Source organism: Trematomus bernacchii, unplaced genomic scaffold (assembly GCF_902827165.1).
Source record: "Trematomus bernacchii unplaced genomic scaffold, fTreBer1.1, whole genome shotgun sequence".
In the NCBI taxonomy this organism is placed as follows: Eukaryota; Metazoa; Chordata; class Actinopteri; order Perciformes; family Nototheniidae; genus Trematomus; species Trematomus bernacchii.
The window spans coordinates 8,239,007-8,257,495 of NW_022987608.1; the positions used below are offsets into that span (position 1 = coordinate 8,239,007).

The window sequence follows — 18,489 nt, forward strand, 5'->3', positions numbered from 1 at the left end:
AGCTCTGTAGAAGCTCATTGTCCCACATGAGAGATGGCAGCTTTCTGCTGTATTCAGTCAGATGGCAGGGCCTCTCATCGTTCACATCTGTCCGACAGCAGCTGTCCTGTTGGGATAATCCGAGACTGCCCTCACCAGAAAAAACAGCATCAGGACTCTGCTTTAACCTATTTATTTATTACTGACAAGTGACTTTTTGTGGATATACAGTACACATGAAAACTGTTCTATCAGATGTTAGGGTTAACCCTAACCCCTAACCCTAACCCTGTAAGTGGAAGGAGTAGTTACTGCAACTCATGTTATGGTCATGATATGTGGACATAGGCGAGATAAACCACAATGGATGTCAATGATTTGTGAAGGTTGACAATCATACATTATCCAAGTTCTCTGGTTTCCACTTTCACACTTCCAAACTAGATCGAAAACAACTCATTGTATCCAAATGATGTCATCGTATCATGCTTGCTTACAACAATAAATTACAAATTATATCCTCCCCTCTGTCACGAACCTTGGAGTGCCCTTAAAATACGACTATTGGCCAAGACTAAGTCGTTTTTATCGTTTGAGGACCTGGAAAGGGTTATTAATGCCTTTGTTACCTCGAGGTTGGACTACTGCAACGCTCTGTACGTGGGTATGGACCAGGCGTCAATTAAACGCCTGCAGCTAGTCCAGAACGCAGCTGCACGTCTACTCACTGGCCACAAAAAACGTGACCACATCACCCCAATTCTGGCCTCACTGCACTGGCTTCCAATTCGGTTCCGAATTGATTTTAAACTCCTTTTATTTGTTTTTAAAGCACTAAATGGGCTGGCTCCGGCCTATATAGCCGAACTCCTCCAGCGCTACACCCCAGCCAGAGCTTTAAGGTCTGCTGACCAGCTGTTGCTGATAGTGCCCAAGACCAGGCTCAAAACCCGAGGGCACCGAGCCTTCGCAGCAGCTGGCCCGAGGCTCTGGAACACTCTGCCCCTCCATGTGAGGTCGGCCCAGACCCTAGGGGTTTTTAAATCTACTCTTAAGACACACTTCTTCTCCCTGGCCTTTTAGTCAGAGCGGAGCACGACTCCTGACTTTAACCCTGTGTTTTCTTTTTAAATATCTGTTGTAATTTATTGTCTTTTATTGTGATTATAGAAATGTGTTTTTATGTGATTGTAGTTATTACATGTACAGCACTTTGGCCCGACCAAAAATCGCTTTTAAATGTGCTCTATAAATAAACCTTGATTTGATTTGATTTGATTTGAACAACCACTGAGAAAAATATATTTAAATTGATATCGGCTAAAGCCACTGCTCTACACTACAGGGATGCACCAATGTGATCCACTGCAACTCTAACCCTAATGGAATTGATTCTGGCCTGAAGATTGGGTATTCACAAAAAAGATATTTAGGAAAGGAAAGGATAGACATTCGATGTCCTTGATGATTAAAAAAAGAAGGAAGTTAGTTTTGGTTTGTAAGTAAAAGAGATGGAGCTATGCTCAACTGAAATGCTTTGGTGTATTAAAGCTGTTATTAGAACCTTTTTAACTTTGATGTGGCTGTTCACAATTTTTTTTTTTCAAAGGCGATCCAACTAATATAAAGAGACGCAATGTGACTACAAAGAGATGCACATGGACTACAAAGAGACAAAGCTTCTAAAGAAAGATTAGTGCTATTTATGAATCTAAAATGAAAACTCAATCTCAACATCCAGTATGTTGACATTAGGTATTGGAACCAGTAATTGGAAGTGACTACACAGAGATACATGCTCAGGTTCAGATCAGCCCTTCAATGAGCACAGGGAGAGAGAATCTGTAAGAGTGTGCGCTCTGAAAGTCTTTAAAACAAGATAACATATTGCATTATGAAGATTAGATCATCACGGGCCCAGTTCTGATGATCAGGATGCTCTTGATATACTTGGTTCTGTAGCGGCAGGATTCCAAGCATCCAGTGAATGGCTTGTTGCTGTTTGTCCGGGGGATGTAAAGACCCTTTCTTTATTCTCACTGCTGTTGCTGACAGCTTGTATGGAGTCATAGTTCCGATACATTTTGACAGCTCACAGCCCCCCGGTACTTATTGAGAAGATGCAGCTGACACATTCATTCCCAAAGTCTTTCAGCACAAGACACCCGAGGGTGCTCACATCCTCAGCTCAGTGTCACTATTTCTTGACCTGATTCGGAAGTCTTGAATACCTATTTTGCATACTCCCACTCTTCCATGTGTGCGAACTGTAAGATACAGTTCAGAGCACGCTTCTTTTTCTGATGAATCGACTCCTTCACTTCACCAGCATCAGGGCTGACTGCATGCACTCATTTCCAAACTATATCGTTGACTAAACATTCTCTACTCAAGCAGCAATTAGTCGCTTGTTCAGGGAGTTTTCATTTATCACATGGTCTACATGAGCAGAAGGCAGGCTGGTTTCAGTGTCATTTACACGTCTTGCTCAATAACATCTCTGAGTCTCAGAACCATTACAAACACAGTAACCTTTGTAATAACCATACTTAAAGTGGACCTATCATGCTATATTTGAATAATATAGTGTAGGACCATACCTATATAAGGCATATTTATACTTTTTCTTTTTCAAAATACCAAACAGATCATGCATTTTAGCCATGCCTCATTTTGCTCAATTTGACATTTTTTAGATCTGTTTTAGCAAGGTCTGATTCAGTGAGAACAGCACCATCTACAGGCCTGGCATATTTACTACAGCGTCTCCAGCGCTTTCGAACGGCAATGGCCGTGGCTGTCTCCTCCTGATTGGTGGAGTTGGCCCAATAGCCGTAGCGCCACTGTCCTGACGTCAGTAAAGTGTTCAAATCTGGATCAGTTTTTATCAGATCCGTTGCAGCCCCTTTTTTAGAGATTTGGGTATGGAGGAAAATAGAGAGGGTTGTGTTTTCTGACACTTGGTGAGTTCCCTGGAACACCGGGGACACATATTCATGTATAAAAGACGTACACAAGTGCATTTTGCATGATAGGTCCCCTTTAAGGAATGTATATATTCTTCTATAAGACCCCTTATGAGGCGTGTGGTGCAGTGGGCTGTGCGTTGGTGTTCGGATCAGGCGGTCACAGGTTCAAACCCCACTGCAGTCAGCATGTCGTTGTGTCCCTGGGCAAGACACTTCACCCCAAATTGCTCCTGTGGGGATTGTCCACAGTATTGAGTATGTAAGTTGCTTTGGATAAAAGCGTCTAACAAGTGACATGTAATGTAATGTTATCCTCAACCAGAATTAGCTAGTTATTTTTCCCAAATGTGTCAAAATTCGGATTAGAATCAGGGGCTTTCTGTTCGTGTGTAAACAGAATGATATATCTGATCATGTTATGTTTTGAAACTCTGTGCTATGGATAGATTTTGGTCTGTACATAAAAAAATATACTGATGTTTCAAAGCCAGCCCCTGTTAAATTAAATTGCCTTGTCATGGACAGTACTACTCTGCCTAATAAACCAGTTGTATTATGACATCTGAGTTGTCTTTTGTAGTACAAGGCCTGTGCTACATATTGGTTATATGCTAGTATTATAAGAAATATGCTATAAAGTAATATAGAAATAAAAGATCTATGGTTATTGGTGATTGACCAATAAGCTAAACGTAAAGTCAACATATCTCGGTTGTTATTGCATAGGTATTGATCTTTTGACTATTGTATCATCTGGCACTATTTTATATTCTGTATGAAAACCCCAAACCACTTTTATTTTTGAGAAATAATTCAGCATGTGGCAGTGGTGAAAAGTTCCTACTGTGTGTGTGTGTGTGTGTGTGTGTGTGTGTGTGTGTGTGTGTGTGTGTGTGTGTGTGTGTGTGTGTGTGTGTGTGTGTGTGTGTGTGTGTGTGTGTGTGTGTGTGTGTGTGTGGTGTGTGTGTGTGTGTGTGTGTGTGTGTGTGTGTGTGTGTGTGTGTGTGTGTGTGTGTGTGTGTGTGTGTGTGTGTGTGTGTGTGTGTGTGGTGTGTGTGTGTTGTGTGTGTGTGTGTGTGTGTGTGTGTGTGTGTGTGTGTGTGTGTGTGTGTGTGTGTGTGTGGCAAAGAACTCTCTGTCTGAACCTTTGAATTGAGTACATTTGAATCAGGATGTTTTTGCTGTAAAAGATCCTAGAGCTTTTTCATGTTTGGGTATTTGTTTTTGTCCACAGGCGGAACCCACTACATTTCCATTTCATCACAGACTCCATAGCTCAGCAGATCCTGTCCTCTCTGTTCCACACCTGGATGGTCCCTGCCGTTAGCGTCGACTTCTACGATGCAGATGAGCTGAAGGTGAAGAACATATCTCCTCTTCACCTATGTTTTTCCTAACTTCTCTCATGGACACTGAATTTAACTTCATTTGATGTGTCGTAGTGCTTAATGATCTGTTTGCCGTCTTCTTTTATCCTCTGGAGAAGTTCTGTTAACCTAACTATTGAGAAAGATGTTTATATAAACAACATGTTTTTTAAATCCAGTCAATTTAACAGCAAATAATTCCAACCTTGCTTTGTTTGCTGTGTCAGTCTGAGGTGTCGTGGATCCCCAACAAGCATTACTCTGGGATCTACGGCCTGATGAAGCTGGTGCTCACTAAGACGCTGCCGTCCGACCTGCAGAGGGTCATCGTCCTGGATACGGACATCACATTCGCAACCGACATCGCCGAGCTCTGGGCCGTCTTTCACAAGTTCAAAGGTAATTCACTTTTATTTAACTATAATCACAATTTCACTGAATGTGCAGGTACTATTTTCCCCATTAGTGTTTGTTTTGTCTTGAAACTGATGATACACTATCTTTTCTTTGTGTTTTAAATGTTATGGTTAAAGGACATCAGCCAGTTGCTCTATTTATTGGAATTGTAACAATAATCAATATTATTGTAGCCCTGTGGGTTTCAAATGAACTTCCCCATCAATGCCTAGTGTCAGACTAAATCTCTCTCAGCAGCTGTCGGTCTTAAGTTATCTTCTCCCTCCCCACGTGTTCTCAAGAACGGTTGATTTATCACTCCTGTGGAGAAAATCACCACCATTACTCAACATGTAGGATTGTTCCTTTTAAATCAATATGTTGTGGAGTCGTTGATTGAAGCTTTGTGTTACACAGGTGGTGTTAGAAGGCTGAACAAGTAGCTTGCTATGTTTTCATGAACTGAAAGAAGTTGTTAAAATTGAAAAGAGAAAGCTTAAGAGTGAAGATGTTCAATGCATTAAGGAGGCATGATTGTCGGGTTGTCTGTTCAAGGATGCTTATTTAGAATTGCTTTTTTGGACGTTAGAGCAGCTTTGGAAACCCTTTCCGAAAATGTTCTCACATCAAATTAGAAAAGCTCATTTTTTTCTCAGATTCAAATGAGACGAGCCGTCATTCACCACCACTTCACGGTGATTGGCCAGCTCTAAGAAGGTGAGAAAGGAGGCGGGGTTTAACCTTCTATCTCAAGCAACAACTGCTGTCAGTTTTCATTTAAACAACATAGGGCTCATCTTTCAACGATGAAGGCATTACATATGTAAACAATCTGGGGTCTCCTCAACCCTTTCTATGACACCAGGATCTTTACTCAGATTTCCGTTGTGTCTGATTGAAACAGCTACAGTATGAAAACTTCCCAAACCATCACACGTGTGACTAACTAGTTGCCTAATTGCTTCACACTTTGTTGAACGCAGCCCTATCCGATTCTGCGATTGGAAGTGAGGTTTCAGAGACTGTTAGACGATAGAAAAGCACTTTTTGTTAGCAAAGTCAGACCTTAAAGTTAAGAAAGAAGACATACAAGAAGTGTGGAGGCGATAGGACACAAAGTCCTGCGAGTGTATCCCTGGCAGGTAGGGAAAGGAGGAGAGTGTAAATATTGAGGTAGACAGGAGGAGGGAAGGAGGCGGTGGTGAGTCACTTCAAAGATGTATAGGGTGTGCCGTCCAATAGTGCAGCACAGCCAGAAGGAGTTTGGATCAATCTTAATTAGCAGTTGACTCCAATGCAGCACCTCTGCAACCAATTCCCTTTACTGTCCAGTCTGGCCAAACTGTCCTGCCCCATTATCTTTAAAGCATCACAGTCCAGCAAGACACGTTCAATAAATGTTACTCTCAGGCTTCAGCTTTCTTCATGTTACTTGATGACAGTGAGGAGGGGCCGATGCAGTGCCATGATTCAGCCAGCACAGCTCTTATTTTATCTGGTCATTAAATGTATCAGGCTCTTATAGGCCACCATCATGCAAGGGATTTATTCCAAGAAAGTAATGAGGCAAGGAGTTAACATATAGTAACCACACACTATCCTAAAAAAAAAGCAATTTAATTACTAGAACTAGAATAACCCTAATGGCCCAGTTGGTAAATTCAGCAGATTTTCACTACTTCCATTATTCACCCCTCCGCTTCTTTCACTATCTTTTCCTAACAGAAATATTATGTTCATTCATTCCAATCACCTCTACATTTTTGTTTTGGCAGTGTAAGCCACAATCGAGAAAACACAGCACTTCCTGCTAATGTTTTTTCATTTCCCAAATGAAGGATTATGCTGTTTAAGCTGCTGGAAAGCCTTTAAATGTGAAATATCAGTTTAATAAGAGTTGTATTGGTTTTTTTTTTATAACACTGAACAAAAAAGGCAGAGTAGAACCAATTACAGCTTGATTAAAGTGGTATATAGTGAGTGTAAAAGTATTTGTGTTTGAAAAGATAAACTCAGGGCAGCTCAGGGTGAGTATGACATGTTTTACTGACAAGAGCAAGACAATAGGTAAACATGGAGGAAGTGTTGAGGAACAGAACAGGAGTAGATCAGGAAACAGAGGCTTCTTATACTGAAATATGACTGGGCTGCGAGGGAGTGCGGTCATCTTTCAAAAATAGGTTGTGGGTTCGAATCCCAGCCCATGCATTCAACATTTCGATGTATCCTTGGGCAAGATACTTAACCTTGAGATGCTCCCGGTGTGAAAGGTTGAATGGTGACATGTAGTATGTAAAGCGCTTTGAGGGGTCGTAAAGACTGGATAAAGCGCTATATACTGTAAGTACAGTCCATTTACCATGACCAAACATACTTTCATCATAAACCTCTTTTTTATTTACGGGCATTTTTCCTGGAGCAGAAGTTTTGTTTAAAAGGGACTGGCCGATATGTAACCCTCTGAGGTTTATCACATAACAGAATTATTAAGACTACCACAAGGATATCTTCTGAGCGCAGAAAGCAGGTTTCACTTTGAACTCCCTGTTATAGCTTAGCTGATAGCACTCCTGACACATGATGCAGCGCGGTCGTAGCATATTCGAGCTATTTGTAATTGATCCTGGACATTTTGTATTGTTTAGAGACTTTATAAGGCTTATGAACAGACAATGGACGATTATTTATCCATGTTGAAAGTAGATTTAGATGTTTCTGGATGGAGGAAATGAAATCCAACTAGGTATTTTTGTTGGTAGATTGGACCCCATATTTTTTTTACAGCTGTTTTCATCACATATTGGCTAATTACTATGTCTATTCTAAGGATATTTTTCCTTCCTTGCTTGCAGTCCTTTTTCTTTCCCCGCCTCTGTGTTCTCCAAATGATTCGGGTAGCATTCATGAATGTGAAATGTCGATTCTTCGTCTCCTCCCTCATAGCTTATTGTACGTTTTTGCTGATGGGCTGCAGGGCCATTCATAGATTTCAACGTCCACCATTTATCCCTCCATTGTCAGAAATCACTGGTGCCTGCCTGGAATTTATTAGGGTTAACTCTCCAATTGTAATCAGAAGATATCCTGAGGTAGCGTGTGCAGCCCCAGGGAAATTAAAGCTCAACTCAAGACCCCATGTTTCATTTTCGCCTCATTCCCATATGCCATGTCCTCCAGGGAGTACAATCTGTGACCTTTGCCACTTGGCCTGCGAGGGTGTGTACCAAGTAGAAAAAGGCAGGCATGTGGAGGTCAGGTGTTTAATGAGAGGTGGGGAGAATATGTAACAGTGTTGCAATGCATTTAGTATGGTACTCTACTTGGAAATGTCAGAAATATCAGAAACATCAAGCGTCCTATTTAAAGGATCTACTTTATAGCTCATGATGTAAAGTGCATGGTTCAAGTGCATTTAGAGCGTGCCCTTTTCCAAGTTTTCGGCACAAAGTAAGCGGCAAGTGGCAAAGGGGTTTTATTTAGTCTCATAATAAATCATAGGTAGGTTTTGTCATCCCCCATTTTCTTTAAAAAATGAGCCTGCCTCTGATCCATCAAGCACTTTTAGTTTGAAGCATACTGAAGTCCTGAGGGCTTTGCACAAGGGCACCTCAGCTGTGGTTATAGATGAGGGGCAAACTGAGGTAAACTGAGACCACTGACTCTATTAATGACAAACGAGCAAACGTCATCCACTGGTAAAGACTGTTGGTTGGGATTGAAAGTTGCTTGAGAAGGGGAATCACTCTCTCACAATTAGCTGCATATGACTTGGACTTTTGAACTGAACAAATATTGAAGGGGCCCTATTGTGCTTTTGGGGTTTTCCCTCTCTTTTAGTGTGTTATATAGGTTTGTGTGCATAAAAATGGTCTGCAAAGGCTAAAATCCCAAAGCTTGTATTCACTCTTCTATTGCAACACATTGTACGGGGCGGGACATTTCCTACACATCTCAGTTGACCAATCACAACAGAGCCGGTCAGCTAACCAATCAGAGCAGACTGGGCTCTGGTTTCAGACGGAGGGTGAAAAGAGGTGCTGCAGCACAGGCAGTATGAGAAAAATAAAGACCTTTTTGAACATTAAAGAGACACAAAATACAAAGATCAACCTGAAAATGAGCATAACCGGTCTTTAAATCAATAAAAAAAACATATATGAGGGCAGATGCATTTGCTTACCAATATCTGTTAGGCAAATGCTAAGAGTTCCAAGTGCAAAGAAGCCTTTATATCTGGAGAAAGCAAATGTTTGACGTAAACAAGGCTCATGAATAAGATGTTTTAAACATGCACAGGCTCTGCATCTCTCTTTGTACTCTAACACATCATTGCCAGCATGCACACGTATTTTGCCGACAGCCTTTTGCCGACAGCCTCCCGATTCAACATGTTGAATCGGGGGCAGAAGGTGTCGGCACGGCCGAAAAGACACGACGGTGCGGGACACACCAATCTGAGTAGGGCGACAGGACGCTCATCGACGGCCAGACATCTATCGACGGCCGAAATCGTGCCGGTGTGTCCGGGCCTTAATGTGAGCACTTACGATGCTTGCATGCACACATGTTAAATGGGGTTCATTTTCTTCCCTGGGAACACTGTGTCTCATATTGATTTACCTCAAGAAAGAGGTTGCCAGTGTTCTACACACACCTATACATTAAACACGACTTATTTCCCCTTCCTTTAATCCACCGCCTTCTGTTCATCAATGTTGTATAACTCATGGCAGCAGTGTTACACCTGCTGTCTTCACTTATTTGCCGAGGGTGACCTATTTTCCGCCTCCACTCAACACCACAGCATCACCCAGAGCAACATATAAACATGAAGCACTTAACAGATGATGTGCTCAGTGGATTTTTAGGCCAATGGAAGTGGAGCATTAAGGAGCAGATTTACATATTATGCTGTGGCCACTCTGTGACAGACTCAGAAAATGCAGCGGTGGGGGATTCTGATAAGGGGACTAGAGAAAGCAGGCCAACAGAATATTCAAACGACTCGAAATATGGTCTCATCCTCATGAAATAAGAGAGAAAAAAGTAAACGTTTATGTTCAGTGAGGAAAGAAATAGGACTCCATTAATAGTAGCATACTTTTTTAAGGTAAAAAGGCATACATTGTTGCCTTCCAGGTACAAAAGTGATGCCCCCATAAGGAATGTGCATGCCTAATTAAGTTCCTTTAAGCTTGCTAAAGTTTTGTCTTGAAGAATTGAGAGGCTATTTATACTAACATTACCTTTTTTTCCATTTCTTTCATTTCTTTGTACCGAGTAGAAAAGAAAAAAGCACTGTACTTCTGTTTTCAAGTCATTTCAAATGAATGTCATCACCTGTTTCCTCCCCTGCATTAGAGGACATTTGCATAAGCCTTTTTAAACTTCCCCAGGTCATGTTGCTGGAGGGTTTTTGAGTCTTGAGTTGCATTTGATATGAGCCAGGATGTTATTTCAAGGATGTAATTACCGTCTCACAACTCCAGTGCTGAGTATGTGAATTAGGGCTAAATGAAACCGAGCCAGATGAGTCCATGTAAAGAAGAAGGAGCCAAATAGGCCTTCATTCCACCTCTGGTTGCTTTCATGTTGCGTCACAGAAAGCTGACGTCCTAGTGCTTCGAGAGATCAGTGACAAACAAATCAAAGTTTAAACAGTGATGTAAAAAGATATACAGGAAAAGGAAAATCAAATCATATCTTGACAAGTAGCTGCATCAGCATGTTGTGCTGCTCGCAACCACGTCTCTCAGAAATGAAAGCTGTCATCTGTTTCAAACTGTATAAATATCACCCTTTTTAAAGCACTTTGACTTTGGCGTCAAAGAAACCCATTTAACCCGCTGTCATACTTTATTTTCTACCATTTACCCCCAATATCTGTGAAGTGAGAGACAACAGTAATGGAGGCCAACAGTGTGGAGTTATAGGTAGGGAAACAGAATCCTAGCAGTGAACATGGACTTGGCTTGATATCATTTTGGATTGACATGAGCAATAATTGCCCATCACCGGTATGATGAAGCCTTTCCAGAAAGCTGGTGAGCTGGAGCGAGAGCCACACTTTGACACTGGGACTGTAGCCCATCTAGAAGTGTGCAGCCTGGGGCCAGACTCTCCTGCAGACAGGGGCTCCATCGCTCATCTCCCCAGGGGCAACACTCATTTGAGAGTGTTCCCTTGGGTGTAGTACTGTACTTCAACATCTACTAAATAAGCTGTCAGTGCCTCTTTCCAGTATTAACGGACTACACAAAGCATTCTTGTTCCAGGAAGAGTCATATATACTACCCTTGCACATTTATCTAAAAGGTGTTTTCTTCCGAATTCCAGCAACACCAATATAGAAACCATCCAGTTTTTGGAGATTGTGAAGAGAAAAGCCAATTGATGTGACCAATTCAATGTTGGAATCAACCTTAAAGGTGGGGTAGGTAAGTTTGAGAAACCGGCTCGAGATACACTTTTTGTTATATTCCATGGAATGCTCTTAACATCCCGACAGCAATGAATATCTTAAGTGCTTTGACAAAAAATCCATAAAAAGATGTCATCTGTGGAAGCCGTAATACTGTGAAAAGTACGACCAATCATTTTAGCCGGCCCGGCTAAAATAACTGGATGGCCTACCTGCCTGTCAGCCTTCCATCTGTGCACAAACTTATCTCGTGCCCTCATTGGTCATGTGCGCGTTCGTGTGTGTTGGAGGAGGGGCTCTGTAAGGAAGTGGCAGATTTTCTCCGGTTGTGTATTTTCAAATTCTAGCGATCTCGAGCCGGTTTCTCAAACTTACCTACCCTACCTTTAAGATACATTTTTTTTAGCTTTATTTGGGTTTTTTCCCAAAAATATTGCTTCTAATGTAAAATAAAAAAAATAAAGTACTGATGTACGCACTAGAGCTTGTCCAAGAGACAAAATACCTGCCAGTAATGTTGTGAGGGTCCATTGTAACGGAGAGTTGTAAGCACCCTTCAAAGCTGCAAATGGGTTACAATCCCTGTTACAATCCCAATGGCTCGCTTTTCTTCAGTCGGACAGACAAGGTACATTAACCATGAAGCAACCACTGTGCAGTTAAGGGGAAATGGTAGTCAGAGCCACTAAAGACTGGCCACATGAGAAAGACTAAGGCACTGGTAAGCAACCGCTGTGAAGAACTGCAGCACGGACATGTCTTAACCTGGCTTTTCCAAAAACCTACTTCGATACAAACAGAAATAACATATGTTATGTTAACGTATACCCATTTTGGCAGTTGCTTGGTGGCCTTTTCTTAGGCTCCTGGTCACTGTTGTGAATGTTGAAAACACATGAGCAGTAAAGATAGGAAAAAGGAACTAAATGAAGATGTGTGTCATGGGGAAGTGTTGAATTATCTGCTTCCCCATGAAACCTTGGATTTATTTTGGATATGAAATGTTAGTCATACAGCCTCTGGTTTAAGTGGATCTCTAAATTATCCAAATCAGTCCAGAGAAGGAATGGTATACTGTTGATGTTTCTGGATGTTCTCATAACATTCAAAAAACATAAAATCAATGTAAGCCTATCCTGCAGTTAATATGCAAATTGTCACCCGTAGGTGGTCCCCATCACATTGCCCCCCACTACACTCTATCCGGAGCAGGGCAGGTTAACATTACGCCTTGCCTTTATTGCCCCACCTTCTGCAATCAACAGAACTAATGGCAGATGATGCTTTGGCAGTATAACCTACCATCTACCTGTCCTTGAATTAGGAGCACTTAAGTGTATTGCCGCTTAAAGTGCATGAGACATCATTTCTCTCTTTTTCCGCAGTTCAAGCCTCATGTGACAGAAAGGCTTTTTAGCTGATCACTTGGTGTTCAAGGACACCGGGACAGAGACTTGTTTCATCATGCAATCGCTCACTGAGCCGCCTCCTGCTCTTGGTTTCCCTGAGCTTTTTTGTTTTGTGTGGTTGCATTTGGATATGTCCCTGTACTGTATGAAAGCACTCGTTTAAATAGTTAAATGATGGCTGTATGTCATTTAGAGGCTTCAGTTCGTGGGGGATGTTCATGCCGGATCATTGTGACACTGGGAGGGTTTGCTAGGAAAAGGGTTTGCTTTTCCTACGATGACGAGGCAAAATTATTTCTGGGGAAAGGATATAAGGTAAACTAAAATAACATGAGTTGAATCTCTGATTCTGCCGAGACTTAGGTTTAGATTTTTCTGTTACATCATAAATATCTGTTTGTAACTGTACTCTGTTTTGATGGATATGTGTATCCTAGAGGGAGACATGTATGTTTTATATGGTTAGGGTTAGGGTTAGGGTTAGGGTTAGCAACAGTCATACAGCAACAGGAGACACAACCCAGAAAGCCAATTTAAATTGATTTTCTACAAAGCCACAGGTCTGAGTGGTTTGAACAAGCTACCAAATAAGCATCCACTGGATAATAGTGCTCTACTAATGTCTGCAGAAAAGTGACTGGGTCATCCGGGTATCATAAGAGTAATGGCGCAGAGCAGCATTCCCGGTTTATCCCATCTTCAACAAAGCACAGATTACTATCAAACAAATAATCCCCTCCAGATATACTGTCTCTTTCACTCTCACTGTTTTAGTTTTGTTACTTCTATGGCCAGTGCACAAGCAATGACTCCCTTGTTGCTTATGTTTTGGAATAGTGTTTGTTTTCCATTTTCAGAGCTTTGTAAAAAAACAGATTAATTTTGAGGAGATATGGTCGTTTTAACGTTAGTCGTTTCCAAAAATCTTATATTTTGTATCCATATAATATATCACATTGAAAATAACATAACATAGGCATAATGATGTTTATTGAAATGACATGTCTTTACAATATCGCTCACATTTAAATGACTATGCTCTTAGTTTTTTATTACAGTACTTCTGAAATTATTAATTTGGAAGAAAAAATATATATCTTTACAATTCCATCTATCTCCCGGCCACATTACAGACCATGTCAGTAACAACATGAACTAAATCCAAGAGATCATTTCACTTGTCGTTAGTTTAATGTATCTCCTGATAAGGTTGTTAATCAAAGCTCCATGTGTGGTGCAGTAGGAGAATAAAATGTGAGGAGGAGAGAGTTGGGCCTACGACCATGGCATTGGTCTGAACTGCTGACTCAGCGGGAAAAACTCCCACTGATCTCCTTGTACCTCCCAACAGCTAATTTAAGCACCGCTCACTCCCTCCTCGCCCACCTGCATGCTGGGAAATAGATTTTGGATTGCCTGAGGTTTGCTTGTGTGAGGACATGCATATACTAGTATGTCGTACTCTGTAATACATTCTAAACAGACTAATCGCTGAATAGCAGGTATTGGCCATGTTACAAAATCAATAGCAAATGAACAGTGTAATGTGAATAAATCTGTTGTGTTGGTTCTAAATGCTGATGCAGTGTGTGTGGGTGACAGCTTGGTTTGAATATAGAGAACGGTGTGAAGAATCTCCTTGTCTTGATGATCTGCTTCTTAAGAAATTCCATTCTTTCTTTTTGTTGAAACACTGTGTTGGGCGAGAGAAAAGAAGCAAAATCAATATTGCTCTGTCATGGCTCTCTGACTCAGAAACCGAGAATTAAACTGCTTTGAGAAAACTGATGGTTGAAGGTTCATGGTCAGTTGCTCCTCAGTTTTTCTCATTGTGGATGTTTGGTCCAAGGAACAAAAGTATGCCTGGAAAGCCTAATGGGTTAACCCTTTTGAGGTCAAAAAGCATTCCTTACAACTGCATGAACACGTTTCCCTATTAGTTTTTGCCACACTGTAACATAAGACGATAAGAGTGACATTTATAAAGAAAGGAAAGGAAATCAATGTAATGGTTACCTCAGGTTTAAAGGGGCCCAATTATGCTCTTTGGGGTTTCCCCTTTCCTGTAGTGTGTTATAAAGGTTCTTTGTTCAGGTAAATGGTCTGCAAAGGCTAACAGTTTCGCCCCCGACCCCTCCTCGATTGAACTCCTTTGTTTACTTCCGTAACATAGCGACATCACTATGTACCCACGCTTCTATTGGCTCGCGCTCCAACACATTGTTCGTGATAGGCTAAGGGGCAGGTCATCTCCAAGCGGGTGGACCAATCACGACCAGCTAACCAATGGGAGCAGACTGTGCTCTGGTTTCAGATTCAACAATTGATTGAATTGTTATTACCTATAATGAATCTTAACTTGAACCTTTAAACAAGTATGGAGTAGAATGTAAACAGAACAAATGTGCTTTTGAACTTTTCTTCCCACCTCAGCTGAATCAAGCCAACAGACTTTTTTTTGATGAACCCAAACCAAAGTAGAATCCCCTGTGAAGTGCGTCCCAGTAAAGGCAGCACTGTTTTGTCTTTGAGCAGTAATTGTCCCGCTCAGTCATCACCTTGATGGCAGATCGTTGTTTTGCAGCTCATCTAAAGGGACTGCCTGTTCTCTGCTGCCTGCTCCAATATGCTCTCATTAATCTTCCTTACAGCCTTCATTAAAGCCGCCAGTGCTACACCCATGCTCGCTCTGCAGGCTTCTATCTCCTGCTTAATGCCTATCTCCTTGACCTTTATCTCTGCCCAGCTTGCCTTCCTTAATCTCTCGCCCTAAAGCCCACGTCTTACCTCTTTCCCGCTTCTCTTTATTTCATTTTGCCTCCATTTCTTGTCCTCTTTATACACTTTGTCTAGCAGCTCCAAAACTGTACATTTGTTGTACTTATTGCAAAAACTCCTTGCAGCAGTCTGCCATTTCTCAAGTGGCAGTTCGTTCTTGGTTTGTAGTCGACTCAGACTAAAACACTTTTTTTTTAGAGGATTATGTGTTTTTTCGCTGGCTCTGTGTTGATGTTGAAGTTTCTGCCACTGATCCTCTCAACCTCTATTTCTGTCTGCACACACTCCAAACTTTAGAGAGGCTAAACTCAGCTGGTTAGCTGGAGATCATGACTCAATTGTCCCTTTATCTCAAGATAGAATCATTGGCAACAAGAACTGTTTTTTCGTGAGCTTGTTATTCTTAAATATATTCTTTTACTTTCTGCAACTGACTTTTTTAGACTTATTATGACCTAAGAAAAAGTAGCATTTATGTTCTCTTCTATTTTCCCTCTAAGGCATTGCAAAAAAAAAATCTGAATAGACTATGAAGTTGCTCACATTTAGTTTTAAGCCAAAAGTGGAGGAAGACAAATGGTATGGGGTATATGCTAGGGCTGCTCAATTAATCGTATTTTAATCGCATTTACGAGGATAAAAAAATATATATATTCTTTATTTTATTTTTATTTTGTATTGGTTTTTCAGTTGAATTATACGTAGAGTTCAGGGTAATCAACTGTTAAATACATACTGTTCACATTTATTTATTTTTTCAATAAATGGATGTTTTCAAAGTAAATGGATAATCGTTTTTAATAATCGCGATATCAATTATTGACCCAAATAATCGAGATTATGATTTTTGCCATAATCGAACAGCAATATGCTGTGTTCGAAAGGATGTAAACGTTTTCAGAAAAAGTTAATTCAAATCCCCAAAGCAGACCGGCCAAGATGACAATAATGTGTTTGCCAAAAGAAGTAAATTAAAAATGTTTTCTAATAAAATTACTCCAGGAATGTTTGCCACATATTAAAGATATGCAAAATTAAACTCAACTCAAATCAGACAAACCCCCCCAGGACACGATGCATAACTTCCAATCATAAACACAAGAGAGTAGATAATGAAGAAACTCTCTATTAAATGTAAGTTACCTAAATAAAAGAGGTACTAAAGTTTCTGTAGAGAATGTAAAAAATAAGTCAAGTTGTGTCTGCTGTTTTCAGGTCAGCAGGTTCTGGGTCTGGTGGAGAACCAGAGTGACTGGTACCTGGGGAACCTCTGGAAGAACCACCGGCCGTGGCCAGCTCTGGGCCGGGGCTTCAACACTGGTGAGTCCAGAGGACGTTATGTTCTCATGGTGGCATGGTCGGGCTGTATGAAACGGTTTCCCTGTCCTTACTAATAAGCGCAATTAATGCTAAGCTCTTGATTTTTGAGTATGCTTGAAATATGAAAAAATATCCAGAAAATTAAGCAGCGCCAGGAAGATCTCAAACCATTGGCAATCACTTTTCTAAAGACATTATTTTTGCACTTCACTCTGAAACAGGAACAGATTTATATTTAAATCTGCACACATTTTGATGCTAAGCTTTGTGTCTTCCTGACTTCCAATTGTCAGTGTGGATCAACCATTATCAACTAAAAGTGTTTACTTTTCAATGTTCCAAACAAACCTTTCATACAACATGTTTTTGTAGGGAGGACCTTCTACAACCTACAAGAATAAAGCTTTTGTGGCAGGATATTACAAACGTTTTAAATGGTAGTGTACATCAATGGACATTGTATGTACATTTCCTACTCCTATTGTGACAGTATATTTAGTAAATGTATTGCATTTAAACACATTAACATTTACTGTAAGGATTTCATATCCAATATATCCATCTGTAATAATCAGAAAACTTTATGTTGGGTTTTGTTGTTCAATTTTAAATGAAATCAAATAATTTAAATTAAGAATGAAAGATTAAATAAAATACAAATATTTAAAGAATATGAGTTGGATACACATTTCCAATAAAAGATCAAACAAATAAATAAAAAATATTTATACAAACATAAAAAGTTAGGGTAAAAATGTGCATTTAAAATCAATCTCAATCTCAATCTTTATTTATTTATATAGCACATTTAAAACAACCTTCAGTTGACCAAAGTGCTGTACAGGCAATAAATATTAAATAACACAATGGGAGTACAATAATAAAACAATAATTAAAAACATGATAAAAAGCACAATAACTAGAAAAATATTTAAAAAAAAACACATACAAATGTAAAAATGTAATGTTCAATTAGTATTAAAAGCCAGTGCAAAGAGGTGGGTTTTTAGCTGAGATTTAAAAAGTTCAATTGACTCCGCAGTCCGGATCTGTTTGATCCGAATGTTTTTTTTATTATTGCAGTTTTCTGTGTTCTTTTTTTTCCTCTGAAATATTCATTTCAGAGCCTCACAGTGAAGTAGAGCAGCAGTGAGGCAGTTTCGTTTCTTCAAAAGTTGTGTGGAAAAACATTTTTTAAAAAGCCGTAGAATTGATTGAATTCCATTACACCATGTTATTATTTTCACCCTGCTTATATATTCCCCCCCCTCAAACCCAGCAGGTATTCTCTTTGTGAAGACTTATAACGCTCTCTGTTGTTTGGAGCTGGAGGATAATAGTTCTATTGCCCACAACACACAGCACGACCTGCTGCCGACGCTCTGTAGATTTCCCCCTGAACACCTTTATGTTGTTCACTGCTATGCTCTTACTGTTAAATTCCTGTTATTGTGACTTAACAGCAGTTCTCAGAAAAAGAAAGACATTTTTTACATCAACACAGAAGAGCAATTTGACCAAAGAAAACTCCAATTCAGCTGTGGTTGGTCAGCTTCGTGGCCACGGCAACAGATGGAGCTCAGCGGGGTGCGAAAGATTTTCTGCTCCACAAAAAAAATCCACCATATTTCCTCCGTCTAAAATTGGCTGCTTGATTTTATTTGTACCAGCCCAGAATATTTCTTTTATTAGCCAGGGAACTGAGAAGAAGATGCTTTTGATTTTTAGAAAAAGTTAGAATTCTTTGTGTGTCCCCAGGAGGATATGAACCTGTTTTCCCTTTCAATGACGGTCAGTCTTTAGGTTTTAAATCTGGGGCTTTATCTCAGAAAACACAGGGATGTGATTTA

General features: G+C 40.3%; 1 protein-coding gene across 2 annotated transcripts in view; it reads left to right on the top strand.

Annotated features, from left to right (window-relative positions):
• Window positions 1–18,489, top strand: part of large1 (LARGE xylosyl- and glucuronyltransferase 1) — a 65,299-nt gene that overhangs the window by 31,815 nt on the left and 14,995 nt on the right. For both annotated transcript variants that reach the window (XM_034131621.1, XM_034131622.1), the window contains exons 5-7: window positions 4,183–4,306; window positions 4,543–4,714; window positions 16,535–16,639. In XM_034131621.1, the coding sequence (XP_033987512.1) occupies window positions 4,183–4,306; window positions 4,543–4,714; window positions 16,535–16,639 (401 nt within the window). The remainder of the gene's footprint in view (window positions 1–4,182; window positions 4,307–4,542; window positions 4,715–16,534; window positions 16,640–18,489) is intronic.